The sequence below is a fragment of the Phaeoacremonium minimum genome, assembly GCF_000392275.1.
Source record: "Phaeoacremonium minimum UCRPA7 unplaced genomic scaffold PA7_03_scaffold_288, whole genome shotgun sequence".
NCBI classification, from domain to species: Eukaryota; Fungi; Ascomycota; class Sordariomycetes; order Togniniales; family Togniniaceae; genus Phaeoacremonium; species Phaeoacremonium minimum.
This window is the reverse complement of record NW_006921193.1, coordinates 363,360-380,774: the sequence shown is the minus strand read 5'-3', so window position 1 is coordinate 380,774 and position 17,415 is coordinate 363,360. Positions and strand designations below refer to the sequence as shown.

General features: G+C 52.4%; 5 protein-coding genes across 5 annotated transcripts; 1 reads left to right on the top strand and 4 right to left on the bottom strand.

Annotated features, from left to right (window-relative positions):
- Nucleotides 1–2,896: 2,896 nt before the first annotated feature.
- Nucleotides 2,897–3,878, bottom strand: UCRPA7_3553 (hypothetical protein; the record flags this gene model as incomplete). Its single annotated transcript, XM_007916075.1, has 3 exons — nt 2,897–3,446; nt 3,504–3,541; nt 3,861–3,878. 3 exons carry the CDS (start codon nt 3,876–3,878, stop codon nt 2,897–2,899), a joined length of 606 nt encoding a protein of 201 aa, XP_007914266.1.
- Nucleotides 3,879–6,933: 3,055 nt separating this feature from the next.
- Nucleotides 6,934–8,524, bottom strand: UCRPA7_3552 (putative mitochondrial export translocase oxa1 protein; the record flags this gene model as incomplete). The annotated part of the gene is made up of 3 exons (XM_007916061.1): nt 6,934–7,482; nt 7,593–8,365; nt 8,518–8,524. 3 exons carry the CDS (start codon nt 8,522–8,524, stop codon nt 6,934–6,936), a joined length of 1,329 nt encoding a protein of 442 aa, XP_007914252.1.
- Nucleotides 8,525–9,180: 656 nt separating this feature from the next.
- Nucleotides 9,181–9,610, bottom strand: UCRPA7_3551 (putative mitochondrial import protein 1 protein; the record flags this gene model as incomplete). The annotated part of the gene is made up of 2 exons (XM_007916066.1): nt 9,181–9,288; nt 9,365–9,610. The coding sequence occupies 2 exons, from the start codon at nt 9,608–9,610 to the stop codon at nt 9,181–9,183; spliced, it is 354 nt and encodes a 117-aa protein (XP_007914257.1).
- A 756-nt stretch (nt 9,611–10,366) lies between these two features.
- On the top strand, nt 10,367–11,784 carry UCRPA7_3550 (putative ubx domain-containing protein; the record flags this gene model as incomplete). Its single annotated transcript, XM_007916119.1, has 3 exons — nt 10,367–10,435; nt 10,506–10,954; nt 11,016–11,784. 3 exons carry the CDS (start codon nt 10,367–10,369, stop codon nt 11,782–11,784), a joined length of 1,287 nt encoding a protein of 428 aa, XP_007914310.1.
- A 488-nt stretch (nt 11,785–12,272) lies between these two features.
- Nucleotides 12,273–13,876, bottom strand: UCRPA7_3549 (putative gtp-binding protein gtr1 protein; the record flags this gene model as incomplete). Its single annotated transcript, XM_007916083.1, has 2 exons — nt 12,273–13,260; nt 13,410–13,876. The coding sequence occupies 2 exons, from the start codon at nt 13,874–13,876 to the stop codon at nt 12,273–12,275; spliced, it is 1,455 nt and encodes a 484-aa protein (XP_007914274.1).
- Between the last annotated feature and the right edge of the window lie 3,539 nt (nt 13,877–17,415).

Here is a 17,415-nt window from a genome sequence, read left to right as displayed (position 1 = left end):
GTCAAACCATATGCATCCCCAGTTTCTTGTGAAACCGTCGAAAAAGTCGGTACCCGTCGGGAGTCGGTAGCCTGACTGACGGCTCGTTGCCTTGAACTTTTTGACCTGTCGATTTTCTCCTACAGATGGATGGCGCGAGTTGTTCGTTTGAACGAAAGCTGGTCTCAAAACGAACGGCTCCAGGGAGAGTTGTAAGTGCTGACTGACTTGAGGTCCTACCACCGGCAGGAGCTGCACCGAGTGTCAGGGTGAGGAAAAGCTTGTTGTTTGGAGAAGAGTAGTAAGGTATAGGTGAGAACCTAAAAAGCAGGCGAATGAAAGAGGAGGGGAAAAGAGAAAGAAAGAGAAAAACAAGAATTGGGCTGCTGTCGAAGCTTGTTGTGTGTTTATCTCATATCCAAGCCAAGGTGAAGAGACTTGGGCACACCAAAGAGTGTAGGCAAATGCGTCAAGTCGTCGACCCAACGTTTTGATCTCGGGACAAGACGGCAAACAAACCACAAATCCGAAATCGACTTTTGCGAGGTCCAGAGCCGTCGTCAATTACAGAACAACGTGATAGGTGGGAACAGGAGGCGAATGTGCACGGAAAAGGGCGTGGGGTGGTGTATATGTATGTGTACGTGTATGTGTATGCATGTGTATGCATGTACATGTACTGTAAACAGTCTGCAGGGCCTGGTCCTGTCTGCAAGCTCGTGGCGTCTTTATATTAAGAAGTAGGCTCAACCTGGGTAGGTTATCCGTCTTGCAGGTTGCTGCTAATCTCGAAGCAGCAGTAAATACTCCTTGGTCGAGAAACACCAGAAGAAGAGCGAAAAGAGCTCAACAACGGGGGGTCCCGCGCGATGATATGGAGGCTTGCTTTATATCTGCCCATCTTTACTTTTATCAATCTGATCAGGTCCAACCTCCTTCCTGGTTCGCTACCTACCCGTCCCTAGGAGCAAAGTCGCTCAGTCCCTTGGATTCTTCCCTCTCTTATTATGATTACTGTATCATTACTTGCAGGATGTGGCTCGCGGCCCGAGAAAGGCCATCCATGTCCTGGAGCCCATCCGCGACCCGATGTCTCCCGCTAGCTGTCGCTTGGGAATAGCGGCTGGCCTGTGTGGCAGTTTTCTGAAGCTTGGGGCCAACTTGGGGGCAAGCCAGCACGGCCCCGGCGTGGTCCTCAATTACGGCACGTCTTCCCAGGTCGGCTCGCCAGCTTCCTCAATCAGCCTTCTTCTCCTGCGGTTCCTCGATTCTCTCTAGCTCAACTGTTATGGAATGGCAATGATTATCAATGCTGTGCACGGAACGGACTGGGGGGCATTCTGCATGCAACGATGCTAACTACCTAGAAGTAGTCTAACTACTGCATATAGGGAGTGTGCAGCGCTACGCAGTATGCAAGGTACCAATGCAACCGTGCTCATGGTGCCTCGGCGCGATGTCTTACTGGAAGGCTCCTCTGCAGATTCAGAATAGCATGCAAACCGACGACACAGAGGCTTGAATGCCCAGGCCCGCCGTCGTGAACTCCTAATCCGGAGTCGGATAGTTGCCCGGGAGCCTTGACTGGCGAGTCCACCATCCTAGCCGCCATGTCCGTGCCAGTGACAGACAGGAACAGGGCTTGTACATGTATTGACGGCTGTCATTACTCTCGCAGCGAGCATGCGCGTCCCTCAAACAGAACACAATAGAAGAAGAGCCGCGAAGAATTGCCGACGGAGAACAGCGTCTGAGAGCAGACTCGGTGAATGCATTAGGGGATCGCTGTGCATAGCAATCTCCGCAGGCCGACAAGGAATCGACAACTGGAGAGGACGCTCCAACTGTCAAGATCACGCAACATTTCAGTGCAGACTCTTTTTTGGCGGAGTCTGGAATTGATTGAGCAAAGACTTTGGTGTCAACTGCTGCTCCTCCTCAACGCCATGCAACGGAGTCTGCTGCACGATGCCCATTGTAGTACACTCTAAGGCAACGCAACGCGCTGCCGGACACCAGCGCACTCCGTCGCGTCAAAAATGGACCCTTGGGTCCAGGTGCGGACGTTGCATTTCCAGCTTCCAGCTTGCTGTACACGGCCGTGCGCTGGGCGAGAGAACTGGAAGAACTGGAACTGGGCTGTGGAGAAATCGATGGTGCCAGCCCCACGACCGAACGGTTCCGTGCCTTCGTCCCAGTAGCGTCGTGCTCGTCGCCGTTTGCTACCACCTTATTACACCTGGAGAGCTGAGGTACGGGGCACCATGCCCGCAATAGACAGCTATAATACAGCATGATATGATAGCTTAGCACGAGCAGTAAGCATATGTAGGTACCGTCCACAATACATACGCGGGGCGGCCATGTGCCTAGCGTCGACGAATCAAGCATGAGGCCATTTGTGTAAGTCTCTTTCGGCAGTAGAACGGCCTGGATGGTCATCCGATTTGCGTGGTATCGTGTTCCCGGTTTCTGTTCTACTAAAGCCGGCTTCTACTTTTGACTTATACATATTCAACATTGCACGAATGAACCAATTCTATAATCACTGTGTATCGTTGGAACTAATTGCGCCGTAATGATGCTCCTTATGCCTTGTAGCTCTGTAAGTGCATCACTGACATACAAGCACCAATGCATATGGAAGTGTACACCATCACGACAGACACGATTTTACTGAAGAATATGTGTTCGTTTGAAGGTCGCCGAGAAAAGCATGGGATATTTGATCAGTCATGAACATGATTGACTTATCGAAATGCCTAAAAAACTACCGAGCCCAGTTGTGTGGTATCTTGAACTTTTGATCCTCTTACGCCGTAGTCCAGACTTTCCCTTGAAGCAGCACGAATTCGTGATATGTTATAAACGAGATGAAAATAAAATCGTAGCGCCCTTTGAAATATGTCCAAATGTCCTATTTGGCATGATACACAGAACGACTCTCAGGCAAGGTCAGCTGCTCAGTCGAGCTGCTGTCGACACCGTCTTTGCCCTGAATACGGGCAGCTGGCAAAGCTGCTGGCAGGTCGATATCATAATCGTGGTCGTTGTACAGTGCTTCGATGTCCTGCAAGCTCACCTGGCCACTCTCGCCTCCTTCCTCGTCCCGCAAGCCTCTCAATATGGGAGCATCGCTGTCGAACCCTACTCCAACTCGGTGGTCATGCACGAGTAGCCACGATTCGCGAATGACCCTAAACGGCTTGGAGCCAATAGTCAGGGGCCGGCCCCCTTGCGACACGACAGCGCCCGGCGGAGTGTCCGCGGCGCTCGTTCGCGGGTCGAGCAGGTTCGGGAAGAGCTTGGCGATCAGGGGCTTCAGCGTCATGATGCATGCGCAGACGATGGCCGTGTTGACCTCGATGAGCGTCCATATCGCTACGCCGATGATGTCGAAGGTGAAGTCCTGGCCGCCGGTTTGGCTTATGAGCTGTAGCAGTCGCACGATGGAGACACCACAGACACTGTCAAGATGGCTCCGTTAAACAATTGCCAAAATCATGGAATGCCTAGACACTTACAAAAAGCCGAATGCGAAGATGAAGTACAGAAGCGCCTTCTGTCTCCATCTTACACGCAAACTGCATATGACCGGAAGGGGTAGCAGGAATATGAGCAAGTCAGTCCCCATATGCATCCCGGTGGCTGCCCAGTAAAATGATATCGGATGGCAATACGTTCCCGGGGTTCGAAGAGAATTGTCCCAGAAAGCCTGGAGTGGTATGCAAGCTGTCATGAGAACTGCGATGGCCCAGAGGCTGGTGATGATCACGATGGCGAGCATGGTCCAAGCGGCTCTTTGGACCCAGGGATAGGTCAGGATACGGATGTAGAGAAGCAGTATCGAGATCTTCGTCAAGGAAAGCGTCAAAGCATACCATACGGTTGTTAACCATGCTGCCTACTGTAGAGTTAGCTAATGACGACATTCCAAGTGCCATGGATGAAACCCATACTCTTCCTAATTTGTATAATCTATCGTTTGCGACAGTATCTCGATGACTTCCTAGCCCATACATTGCTTCTTAAAAGACATCAACATAAACAACATCGAAGGTAATGAGTCGAAGGACACATACGCTCTATGAAGCCAGCACTGTTGATTGCGGAAAAGACGAGAGCCGCCAGAAGAACCCAGTCCTCTGCGCCGAGCACACGAAGGAGCCATCTTCGTGTATAGAACCGCATGCAGACAAAGGCCGCCGCGATCACCCAAGTGATAACGGCGCATACTATGATGCTTGTCCGCAAAGACTCGCCGGAATCCTCTGCCGTCCCCTCACGCCGGACAGTGCCCGACGACATGACCGAGCGAGGTCTGTCTTCAGTCCCTCTGTCCCTCCAGCCTGTAAGTCGAGTATAAGCTTGTTGACCATGTTCCCATCACAGCAACATGCTCATGATGGCTACTATACCCGCATTTGGGGCCCGAGGAAGGAAGCAAGCATGCCCGCAAACTTGGGAAAGCCTGCCCAGGGGAGCCCTTGGTTGGTCTTTTAACCAGGCGGGCGGCGCAAGCCCCCTGTCAGTGAAAATGCTTAGACCAAACCATCGGGTTTTGTAGGATCCCCAAACTGGGTTGAGATCGTCCTTGATGCAGGGACCGGAATCTCCCTTCACCAGTGCCGCGGGCTGGCCTCCTTCAGCCCCAGCGGTCTTATGCTTGTGCTGTACTGTACTTCCAGATCCCACGGCTCTGCATTAGACCACTGTGTGCCACCTGCGCCGCTGCAGCCGCCGTCAAAAATGGAGAGACGGACGACAAAACGTGAGCATAGCCTACCCCGAGATCGAGTCGAGACACGGGCTGATCTTAGAGCGTGTGGGCTTGAGTACCCGTGCGCCGCCGTGGGCTACGAGACATTGACCTTCACCCTGTGTTCATCAGGGGACGTATGTCTATATTTGGTGGTAAGAAGTTGTGCCCAACTCCAGATGGCTTGCCTTAGCCGCCCCGGGCTAGGAGTCCGATGCAGCAGCCACTGGGACTAGAGCGAACTGCAGGCGGGATTTATTGGAACTCGATGGGCTTTAGTGAAGCACGAGCCTGGCCTGGAGAAGTGCTTAACCGTGTCAAGTAATTAATGGCGACTCAATGGAGATCAGAATGCATTGGGCTGTCTGTAGGATCAATGTCTCATATGGAGAATCTAACAAACACGCGTCTCTGTGGATACATGGCTGGAAGATCCATGAGTTGTCTAGACTACACAGAACTGTCAGTGTCTTCATCAGATCAGCCATTTTAACATGTTGGTTGTAGCCCATTGATCAGCGGCGCCGCAGAAAAGAAAGTCCAAGGGATGGTCTCAGGAGATTTGCTATTTGCTTCACAGAAGTCTACAGGCTGGACACAGCAAACCTCAAGAGACATGCCGAATTTCTTGCATTGTCTCGTGATCTTTACGAGCAAGGATTCCACCGCAGCAGAAAGCATGTTAGTTATGTCCAGGCTTGATGCAGGTTGATTACCAAACCGGAAAGCTCTTCAAGTCGCAATTCCGATCGAGTCCAACACGGTGGTTCCTCCGACTGACTGTTGCTTGCGCAACTCATTTGGCTTTGTGCTAATGCAGCCACATGTCTTACACTGGATATGCCCGTGCGTAACGCTATAACAGATTCACCATTGATCGCGCACTGGTAGGCCGTTGCACATCTTCAAGGCAAACATTTACTAATACAACATGCATATGCATATCTCAGCGGAAGTCCGCTGACGACCAAAACGACACCTCGCCAGTCGAGGCACGATTGAACGGCAATTGAGCAAACTCCGCGTGGAGAATCCATAATAATAAGTGCCCAATATACGAGCAGAATGGCCTGATGCCATCGTCGATCTGGAGGATCCCCTACTAGCCCACTGCCCTGTCCTGTCCTGTCCGGCCCAAACGTCTCCAGCAGAGCGAACCCCGCCCGTGGTCCGTCCGGAAGACATGGGGATGGTGTTCCGCACCGCGCGCAATTCGTCAGAGATGCAGAAGCCCCAGGCCCAAGGATCCTCTAGGGAGGGCCACGTCCACGGCCTCGGGCGCGCCATCCCGGCTGTCGTGCCTGCTTTGGGCAACCGTTCTGCAGTTGCTCTTATTAAATTGGAGTCGATACTTTCTTTAACCTGTTGGCTGTCCCGGAGTTTAAGTGTGATCCGGACGACCCAGCATCTTGGCATTGTGACGCCGGGGAAGCGGGCTACGGTAGACGTTCGGGGAAGACGTCTATCTCCCCGATGCTTTCAAAGTGATTTTGTGTTTCTGGATGAAGAGACCCTGTACTGGAACGAAATGCGCCTTGTAATTGTAATACAACGAACAAGGTAACAACAACAAGGCTGTGTGATTCATGGCAATGATCATGTCTATGATATAACCTCTGAACTAGGATTCTGGTTGATGATGGCTATAAGCATTTCCACTGCTGGCCGCGGTTGCCATTTACCAGCACGGCGAAAGCCCATTCGCAACATGTCCTTGAAATGGTTTAGAGGATATCAAGCTTGGTAATTTTATGTCTGTCTACAAAGCCGCAGACTTTGCGGGAAAGAGGACGACCAACTTCCAGCTCTAATCAAGCTTGCCTCAATTTCTTAGTCAGAGAACCTGATCGGATAGAAGAGATTGACTCTGTTGTCAAAGGTGTATTTACGATGAGCTTTTCCAGATCTTTTGGTTTCGCAATGATAATACTTTTTCTTGTGCTTGATGAGGTGGAGATCGCGGAAGGTCTATTATGTGCAAGCCATTCGGCCATCTGAAGTAGTACAGTGAGATATTCATACAAAAAGACGGAAGAGAGATGGACGCCGCCACGCTTGAACCAACTTTTTGCCCTTTCGCCCAATGCTTCCTTCCACCATCTGCTGCATGCTTATATAGTACAAGAATACAAGCGTTCCACGTCTAAAGCTAGACAGCGTCGCTACGGCCTGATGTTGAGGTGCTTTGTACTCGTCTAGAGGTTGTTGCGCTTCCCCATCGCCTTTTGAATTCTCTCCTCTTTCCTCCTGTAGAACTTTTCCTGTTCCTCGAGCTGGCGCTTCTTCTCGTACTCCTCTGCCTTTTGTGCGTGAGCCTTGGCTGTCTTGGCCGCCTGCCTCTTTGTGCCCTCGCCCATGACTCCCTTCCAGGCGTTCTTCAGGTTCGTCACCGGGTTGTTAGTAACGACGCTCTTGTCATCCCCTACCGTCTCCGCCGGCCTCGCGGTCGTGGTGATGGTTCTGGGTGCCTGCCACTGGCCGCTGCTCCCCGGGGTGCCAGACTGAGACCCGGTTCTCGCGACCTTGACCTCGTGAGACTCTAGAGGGGGTAGGTTGGCCCACCTCCTGAGCCAAGGCTGGAAGAAGAGATAGGTCTGACACCATTGAAGCACGGCGGATATGACGAAGAAAAACTGTAGACTGGCGGCCATCTTAAATGTGACGGCAATGGAGAGCGGTGTGAGGACGTATTGCATCATCTTCATGACTGCTGCTTGTTGCGGTGCCATATACGGCAGGTTAGACTAGTGAAACAAGTCAGCATTAGGTCTATCATTGGTCGTGGAGAATAGCTCGCAGAACAACTTGCCCTCATGATGAGAAACATGATACCAGCACTTGCAAAAGGCATGACAAAGAACGGATCCGGGACGGTCATGTCTGTGAACCACAGAAAGCCACCGGTCTCGAGCCCAGGCACAGGCAGCGCTGCCATAGCCCTCAGGAGTCTGAACATGCCGAAACCAATGGGCACGTTGACGAGCGGCACCAATGTGCGCCACATCTTGAAGCCGGCCTCCTCCTGCATGAGCTTCATGTCCTGGCGTGCCTGCTGCATCTCCGCCATGCCCTGCTTGCCGCCGCTCTGCATCGACGTCATCATCTTCTCCTGGGCAGCCGAGAACACGGGGTCCTGGCGCAGCTTCTGCATCTTCTGCGAGTGCTCGGCGGCCGTCAGCGACGGCTTGAAGATGGCCAGCCGGATCAGTACCGCCGTGGCCGCGATGGACGCCCACCACGGCAGGCCTGTGTAGACATGGATGTGCTCAAGCAGCCACTGCATCATGGAGGTCGGGCCCCAGCCGAAGTCGAGGCCGAGGGCTTGTAGGTAGCCGATCTGCTCGGGCATGTTGAGCAGGGACGAGCCATCGATGTCGATCGGGGTAGAGGAGAGGTCAGGTAAGGAGGTAGGAGCGGCGGCGTCGACGACCGGGGGTGACGACGCTGGTTGTGTAGATGCATAGCGAGCCTGCTTTGCGGAGAGGAGGACGCGGGAGGAGAGGATGCCGGCAGCTCCTAGTCCACTGCCGGATATTGCGCCGAGGGGGAGGGCCCGACTGAGGGTCTTTCCGTTGCTGCGCAGAGTCGTGCCGAACTGCCTTGAGCTTCCGGCTTTGCTGGCAAGACCTGGGCCATATCTGTGGAGTGGCCGGGATAATAACTGCAATCAGTGGTTAGGGCTGGTGCCTGCGAGCAATTGGAAAACTGCTCACGCTTCTTTTTAGCCCTGAGGCCGGGTTGGCCCGGCTGAGGCCTCTACTTGGCAGCATGGTGGTCACTGGGCATTCCTGTCGCGGACAACCAGAATTGCGACTGGACTATCTACAAGCTGCTGGGTTGGTGTTCTGGAAATTTTTGGTCGGCAACCGGCTCGCCGAAGCTCAGGGGCCGGCTGGCAACGGGCCGCCAGCGGCAGCAGACCCGCAAAATTGCGCTACGGGAAGATGCATCAACACCTACAGCAGCTCTCTACGCTGTACGCTGTGCTAATTCTAAAGGGTCACGCATAGGCAGTGCTATGCAGTGCTTAATGTTCCATGGCATTACGCTGGCAGATGTTTTGACTCTTTTGACTCCTTTGATATCACACAAACTGGATGGTCGGTCTCAATGTATGGTAATGGCACAGAGCCTAGAGACTCCGTTTACACCAAAGCTTCAGGAATATTGGATGGCCGTATATGTACAAGTCCGATGCGCTATATATCTGTATCTGACACCTTTTTGTGTTCATTCTTGCCGGTAGCTATCTGCATCTGCACATGATTCTTTCTGGGAGCCCATGCGCAGCTTCTTTTGTTGAATGGTGGCCAGTTGTTGAGTATGTCTTTTATCATGCCCGAGCTCTAACCTAGCAGACCCCCAACTAAACGCCGTCCGTTACTGGTTAATAGACTGCTACGGTCTGTTTTTTATGTTTCGTATAGCATCTTTAGACTCTTTCACTCGAGGCTCGTGAGGTCGTCCAGATCGGGGCGCGGCCTCGGTCGGTCTCGGACCTCGATGCCTGGTCCAATTGGGTGTGCCTTCCGTCGAGAGAGAGGGAAGATCTAGAGAGTCGTTAGTCATGACTTTTGAGTTGTTATGAGGCCTGGAGGCAGCTGCGCTCCTCCACGGATGACATACCCTTGTACCGCTCCAGCCCAGTCGGAAGGCGGCCTCGTGCGCGAACAGCTCGCCAAAGCCCAGCATCATGCCGTTTATGAAGGGGAGAAATAGGTTGATAGCGGCGCCCCGTATCAGGGACCACACGGTTGGGGGTTGGTAGAGCACAATTGGAGGCGAGGAGGACGAAGGAGGTGACGTTGACAGATCCTCGCCGCCAGAGTACTGCTCACTGTCGGAGGTGATCGTAACGCCGGACTCGGCCATGTGGTTGATCGGCTCGTCAGCCATCGTCAAAGGCTGATATGAAGGAAAAGAGTCCAAAAGAGCTTGGGGAGAGATTAAAGAGAGTCGCGCGCCAAACAACACTCGTAACTCCGACTATCGACTATCGTCAAGGCGGGCGTGGTTGAGGTCGTTAGATAGGTTGAGAATGGCAAACAGAGCTATCAAACAACCTAAACCCCGGCCGAATACGTAGTCACAGTGACCCTACAGTGGCCCTATTGCCTGTGGCAGCCGCAAAGAAGTGACTAGTGACCAAGGTTCCATTTTCCGCTGGCTGGTGGCTCTTCCACGTGACCTTGAGTCTAGGTGAGGACAGAGGACGGGCCATCCCTCATCCGCCCCGCCAGCCAAATAGCAGTGTAAAGGGACAAGGCAGCCTAATTAGCGGCAAGAGACAAACAAAGGGCATTTCATAGTGGGGTTTGTTCGCCTCGCAGCTTCCAGAGCACACTAAATTGCGGGGCGTTCGTACGCTGCAAAGCTGCCTGCTGTCAACGTGAATTGGGGCGGGAGCTCTGAAGCTTCCATCATCGCCTCCCCTTACCTCATCTTCGCCATTACAAACAACCGAGCAAACAAACAACAATAGACAAACACCGCAACCTGTTCTCCTCGTCCTCCTCTATTCCTCCCTGTGACACTTCTTCTGCCACTGATACAGACTCATTCTTTCTTTGCCCGGTCTGTGCGTGTCCAGTCATCCCACCTTAACCCCCTCCCTACACATCAGCGAAGATGGCGGACGGAGAAGAGGACAATCGCATCAGCGCCTTCATTGAGCTGACCGGCGCCGACACCGACGAGGTATGGCTGGCTCCTAGTCATCTCACCACTTCAACCCACCATGGGACTTGCGTTACTGACCGTGCTACAGGCTCGTGAATATCTGGAACGGACCAATGACTCGGTCCGAAATGCCGTCGCAGCCTACTACGCCGACCAAGACGAAGAGATCGCTGAGGAAAGAGACGGTGAGAGAGAGTACGGAGAGTCGAATACCGCCTCAGCAAGCAACGCAGAGACTCCCTACACCGGCCCGCGGACTCTCGACGGCCGTCCCGCTCCACAGTATGCCTCAGCCTCATCATCATCAGCGCCCAAGAAAGCCGTGAAGAAGAAGGGACTGGCCACTCTCAGCTCACTTGGCGGAGGTCACGATCATGACGATGATGACGATGACGACGATGATGACTACGAAGAGGGCAAAGGACCTCGAGATCTATTTGCAGGGGGCGAGAAGTCCGGTTTGGCCGTCCAAGACCCCTCGCAGGGCCCGTCGAATGCTCAGAAGGTGATCAAGGATATTCTTGCCAAGGCCAAAGCGTAAGTCTCTAGTCATCTATTCTCTATATCTCTCTGTTCGCCATGCTCACTTCTGATCTAGCAACGCCCAGCGTCCAGATGCCGATCCGGCCGCCCCTGGCCCTTCAAGAAGCGCCCACTTCCGAGGCTCTGGCCAGACCCTCGGAGGCGATGGCGTAGAGTCACGAGTAATCCCCGACCCCTCAGGCAACCCGATTCCCCGTGCGCAACCGGCCCGTCCAAACGACCCCCCTCAAGAGCGCGTTCTGCATTTGTGGCAGGATGGATTCAGCATCGACGATGGCGAGCTGCGTCGCTTCGACGACCCTAACAACGCGATGGACCTACAGATGATCCGACAGGGAAGAGCTCCGCTGCACCTGATGAACGTACGATATGACCAACCAGTGGATGTCAAGCTTCAGCAACACGATGAGAACTGGCGTCCTCTGCCGAAGGTATACAGACCGTTTGGAGGGGAGGGAAGACGACTGGGCAGTCCTGTTCCAGGAGAGCCGAGCGTTGCAACACCTCCTGCTGCTGCAAGCACACAGCCAGCTGCGAGCACCAGCAGCGCAGCTCCGACTTCTACGACGGTGGACGAGTCTCAGCCTACCATCATGATCCGCATTCAGATGCCCGACGGGACCAGACTTCCGGCGAGGTTCAACACGTCTCAGACTGTTGAGGATGTGTACGGCTTCGTCCAGCGCGCCTCGCCCGAGACTAGGAGTAGGGCGTGGGTTCTTGTGACGACCTTCCCGAACAAGGACCACACTGACCGCAGCTTGGTATTGGGCGAGGTTCAGGAGTTCAAGCGAGGAGGCACTGCGGTGGTCAAATGGGTGTAGTGGAGTTAACCTTGGTTGACTATCCTACAAGGATGCTTGCTATCGGCATCATCTAGTGCCTTTACTTGGGAATGTACGTTTACGAAGCCATCGGTCATTGCACCTCTAGGCTTCTGTTTGCCTTGGACCCGCGATTCAACGATGCATAGGTCACGGAAAAGAATTGCACGGCTAGCTAGACGTCACGAATCAAATCATAGATGAACTACTCTGCAGAATGATCCCTTTGGATTATCCCTAATGTGATCTAACCCTGTTCCAGACGGCATGCTCAAGGCAGCGGCCTCTTTTTGATGTGACCTATCGAGAGAAGCAAAATCCTGTAAATTAACGCCAAAGTCGTTCCGCACATTTTCCCTGGGATGCTGGGTATCATTCCGTTGCCAGAGCTGTTCTTTCCTCTTCCGTAGCGATGCAAGTCGTAACTCGTCAGTTCGTCATGTCGTAGACGCAGAATTCCGCCTACAAAGGTGTCATCGATGTACCACTTACGGGCCATCACCTGAGGCATCTTCTCCAGAGACGGCCATGCCCGCCTGGCCGGAGCCAGAGGCCGCCGCATCCTTACCAGCGGCGGTCCCCTTAGCACTAGCACCAGCAATGGCAGCGGGAGAGTCGAGGCGCTCAAAGTGCTTCGCGGCGATGGCCGTGTTGAGGCGGGCGGCGTTGAAGCGCGCCTCGCCGGGCGGCATGACGACCTGGATGAAGGTGTTTGTGGTGAACTGCATCATGAAGACGGCGCACAGAGAGCTAATCTTGAGCGTGAAGTCCCTGATCTGGTCCGCGTTGCGCGACGTGCCCGTGTACTTGGCCAGGCTGGCCTTGAACGTCTTCCACACGTTGCTGAGGCGCTCGTAGCGGTCGACGGCCGGGTTGCGCTGGCCCTCCTGCGAGGACCACTTGGAGATGACGAGGAACGAGGTGCGCTCGTACAGCAGGATCTCCTCCGCCTCGATGGCGGTGCCGAGGCGCCCGAGCTCCTCCTCGATGATGGCGAGGTTGGGGATCAGGTCGTGGATGATGGCGGACCAGGCTTTGTAGAGAGACTGGTCCCAGATGGAAGTGGCAAATGGCTGGATCTCGAGGCGCTCAGGGGCATGGCCTCCGATGGCGGCCATGTTCTGGAGGGCTTCGGCCGTCTTGGCCTTAGCAAGACGCACGCGCTCGTTGAAGATCTGCTCGCGCTGGGCGCCCATGATAAGATCCATCTTGTGGATGAGAACGAAGACCTTGGCGGAGGGCGAGTACTGCGCCAGGGCGGTCACGACGGACACATAAGTAGCGAGGTCGCGATCGACGTCACGCGACTCGATGTCAAAGACGTAGATGAGGACGCCGACATTGCTGAAGACGTGGACGCGCTGCTGGTTGATGTAGTTTTCCATAAATGCCTCCTGGCCGCCACAATCCCACAGGTTAAGCGTCAGGTTGCCCAGAAACTTCACATGAGACAGATCGACATCGATGGTCGCACCGCTATAAATCTCACTTGTCAGCGAAGGTTCTCACGTTCATCTCATGCCAAGATCGTGGAAGTCAAGAGTTATACCCTCCACTTGAGAAGACTCTCAAAAGGTATAAGCAGCTCATGAGCAATGCTCACAGTCAGGTCAGGATATGCTTACAGGCGACGAGTGTCTGCAGGGACATAGTTGGAGAAGATGATGGATCGCATGCTAGACTTTCCAGAACCACTCTTTCCCATCAGAAGGACCTTGCGCTTCTTAAGCTTGCGGACCTCAACCTTGGGCTCGGTCGCGGCGACAGCAGACGCGCCAGCGGGCGTCGCGGTCTCAGAAGCCATGGTTGCTATCTCCTTGCCTTTCCCCTTCAGCGTACCAGGTGAGTTGAGACTGGGGTCAGACGGTAACACGGCTCCCTGGTCGTCGCTATCTTCCTCTGCGGAAATTCTCTCCTGCTCCGCAATAAGAGCATGAACGTTGTGCTCGTATTTCAATCGTCGACCACGGAAAGGTAGTGTGAATAAGCCGGCTGGAAGGGATCTTGACTCCGGTGGACGAGGGGTCAGTTGCAGCGATGGAGACTGCGAGTCTTCTGGCTGAGGGTTATCTTTGGCTCTGTTCTCCTCCATTGTGGCGGTGCTGTTGCTTGGTGATCGCTGATTGGGGAAAAAAGAGCTGAGATCGCTGAAGTCACGTTTTTCTGTGGAGAAGTTGAGCAGATGTGGCGGTGCGTGATTTCCTGGTGGGCTCCAAACTACCAAAGTGCACAGACCAAGTGAGCCATGTCTCTATCTGATTGGTGAAGAAGCCGAAGGTGTGACTTATCCATGGAGGCAAGTCAGACAAGGGCCACATCACAATCCCGCTGTCTTGTACAAGTGTATCTTGTAATCTGGTTTATCGTTCTTTATACCATCTCTTGGAGAAGTTCTGACTCAAATTGCTGACCCCTTTACTCAATCACTGCGTCAATTGCTGATAACTCCTTCGATCACTCAACGCCATCAATATTTTATGGTGCGTTATTGAATCATTCTCGGAAAGGCATAACTCGGCATACTGTGGCATACAAGATGATGAAAGGCAGAATCAAATTCAACAATAGACTCTGTTTCTTCTACGGATCATGCTAGGAGTCATTACCCTTATTGGATCAACTGTAAGGGCTTGGGTAACCTGTAATGATTCTACACTACGGTTCCGGGTCTGTCTGATATAATGGTCTCCGTTAACTAAGCTTATCCATTTCAGTGTTCATGATTTCAAATCACTTCACGAATTACGAAAAGCACGGGAATAGAGATTGATCGAACTATATACAATTCCATCGCAATTCTAGTCTCCTTGTTGCTATTTAGACATTTTGAACACACAGTCACAGCCGAAACTCTGTCGAAAGTGTTAAATACATTATATCGACAGAACAGGTCCTCTTCTTGGATTTCATTGAAACAGGATGTTCGATGAACAGAGCATATCGATAACAACAGCACCAAACGTGGTCAAAGACATCCCCTTATCGCCAGAAAAACAATGGATTGTTTCGTTATGAAACCACAAAACCTTCGTCTTTGTTTAGTGTAGCAATATCCCCTTTGTAGTATATAAGGATATGCATTATAGCCTTCGTCAAAAATTGGAGACAATTTGAAAAACCATCATCACTAACCTTCATCATCGACGAAGTTGACGCCACATTACCACCAAGCTTACCGCTGAATTCACTCGAGGAAAGCTGCCAGCATGTTTTGGCCTAACTTCGCGTTCGCACTCACCCTAACTGGACTGGCTAATTGCCACATGTTAATGAGTTATCCAGCACCGTTGAGAGCAACTTTCAATCCTTACACCGGAGGCAATGGAGATTCTGACATGACCAGTCCGCTGAGTGCTGATGGTTCAAACTTCCCCTGTCGAGGCGCCTTGAATGTGCTTGGTACTGACGAAGCGAAACCTGTGGCCTCCTGGACTGTTGGCGAGAAGTACAATCTCACCATCTCTGGCGGTGCTCCTCATGGTGGAGGTTCTTGCCAAGCTGCTATCTCTAGTGATCAAGGTAAGACTTTCACTGTCATTCACACGTGGACCGGAGGTTGCCCTGGCCTCGATGGCCCAAACAGCTCATTTGACTTTCGCATACCCTCGGACACGCCAGAAGGTGAGCTTGTCTTTGCTTGGACATGGTTCAACCGTCTGGGCAATCGTGAGATGTACATGGATTGTAGTGCGATCAAAGTCTCCGCAGGCTCGGGTGGAAGCGAGCCACTGAAATTCACCGATCGACCACCCCTTTTCATTGCGAACATCAACGGTTGCAAGACTACAGACAATAAGGATGTTATCATTCCTAATCCTGGGCCTGATGTCAGTGAAAGCGGCTCGGAAACAGCCCCTCCAACTGGTGACTGTGAACAGGCCTCTCCGGGTTCCGGCAGCCCTGCCCAGTCCTCGCCAGGGTCTGGCTCAGTAGAGGCAACAACGTCGCTGTTAAGCGCTATCCCAACAGATGCTCCATCTGCAGTGGGTGATGATCATGACAGTTCCGGAAGGGCCGCTGATCCGACCGCTAATACGGCAGACACATTTATAACCGCTTCTCCGTCCACTGGATCGGACCCAAGCCGCCTTACAGAAGAGCCTAGCCAGACAGGATCTGGGCCTGGAGATATTGGGTATGAGCCCGGCAGTGATTGGCCGGAGGACTTTTCTGGAACCTCGAAACTTTCTCTAAGCACCCCCTTGGCCGTGCTTCTAATCTTTATTGCAATTGCTTAGAAGAGACAGGTTAAAAGTCAGCGTGAAGCGTATTTTTCTTCATTCCGTCAGATTATTCAATAGACATTTCCTTGCTTAGAAGAATGAAATCCCTACGTCCAATCCTTAGCTTGTTCAACTCAATCAATGACATATCTCAATGACAAAACGCTATGTTGTTGAATCTCTTCAACTTTATCGGGACCTGGCTTTGATGACAAAACTTAATTGTTTCGAAACTCCCTAATCGGGCCGAGGCTGCTGTGAAGTTTGGTATACAGATGCCTGTTGCGCATACCTGTCAGCACAGGGCGTGGTGAACTCCTGAAAGAAAATCCTGTCTACCAATACAGCGTGGCGGTCAGAGACAGATGGAAGATTTTATGTAAATAGTTGATCGAGACCGAGGCTGATGCGAGAAGGCGAGTTTGCAGCTTATGCGTGTTGCCTTGGTTCGATATTTAGGAGGATCATTTAAGGTACCAAACCTTCAGCAGCCACTTCAGCCCGCAAGCCCTATCGGCATTGGCCCATCGCACTCCTTACATGATTCCCACGTGGCCCTTCATTTTTGAGTGCGGTTCGTTGTAAGATTAGGATTTAGCCGTAAATTCCACAATGCTGATGCCTATTATTCTCCGAGGTCTTTCCCTTTTAAGGATGTCTCACTAACTGGAATGTTGAAGTGATGTTCTTATGCCCAATTGTGACAGCTCCTGGAAGACAGGGGCGTCATACATCATTGCTAATGGATTTAGAAATCCTGCATCAACGTTACGTTTGGAGATCACGATGCTTCAGTCCCTTAACTAGTCTCCACCTCGCAAGCTGCGCCGCAGCGTAGCATGGTGAGCCTTTCCAATGATACCTTCTAGGTTGAGCAGCCCCCATGGCAATCCTTTATTAGAGTCATCCACGTTGGAGCCGGCTCGTCGTACTACGTAGCGGACAACTCGCTTGATTTCATATAAATACCGGACTTGGTTCTTCAGAGACAAATGGACTTGCTCTAGAAGATAGAGGTCATTGAGCAATCTCATCTCTCATCTCAACTCTTCAACAATCGTGCACAATGTTCTCGTCCTTATACACTTTGCTATTTTGCACCGTTGGCGCCCAGAGCTCTAGTGTCAACAACAGACGATCTGCAACAGCCGTTCCTCCTGGTTTCGTCCCTGGAGTCAAATGGCAGATCGAGATCAATGAACCGATTGACAATCGTAACGGTGTACAACTCAATGGGGCGAAGGTTTTGGATTTGGATCTCTTCCATGCCTCTAAATCTCCAGGTTTTATTGACTCCCTACGGGTGAGTCTTCGTTTGATTATAGCTTTGAGACTTTTAGGCACTAAATATTCGTAGGCTAGCAACCCTGACTTGACTGTGCTTTGCTATTTCAACCTAGGAGCGGTC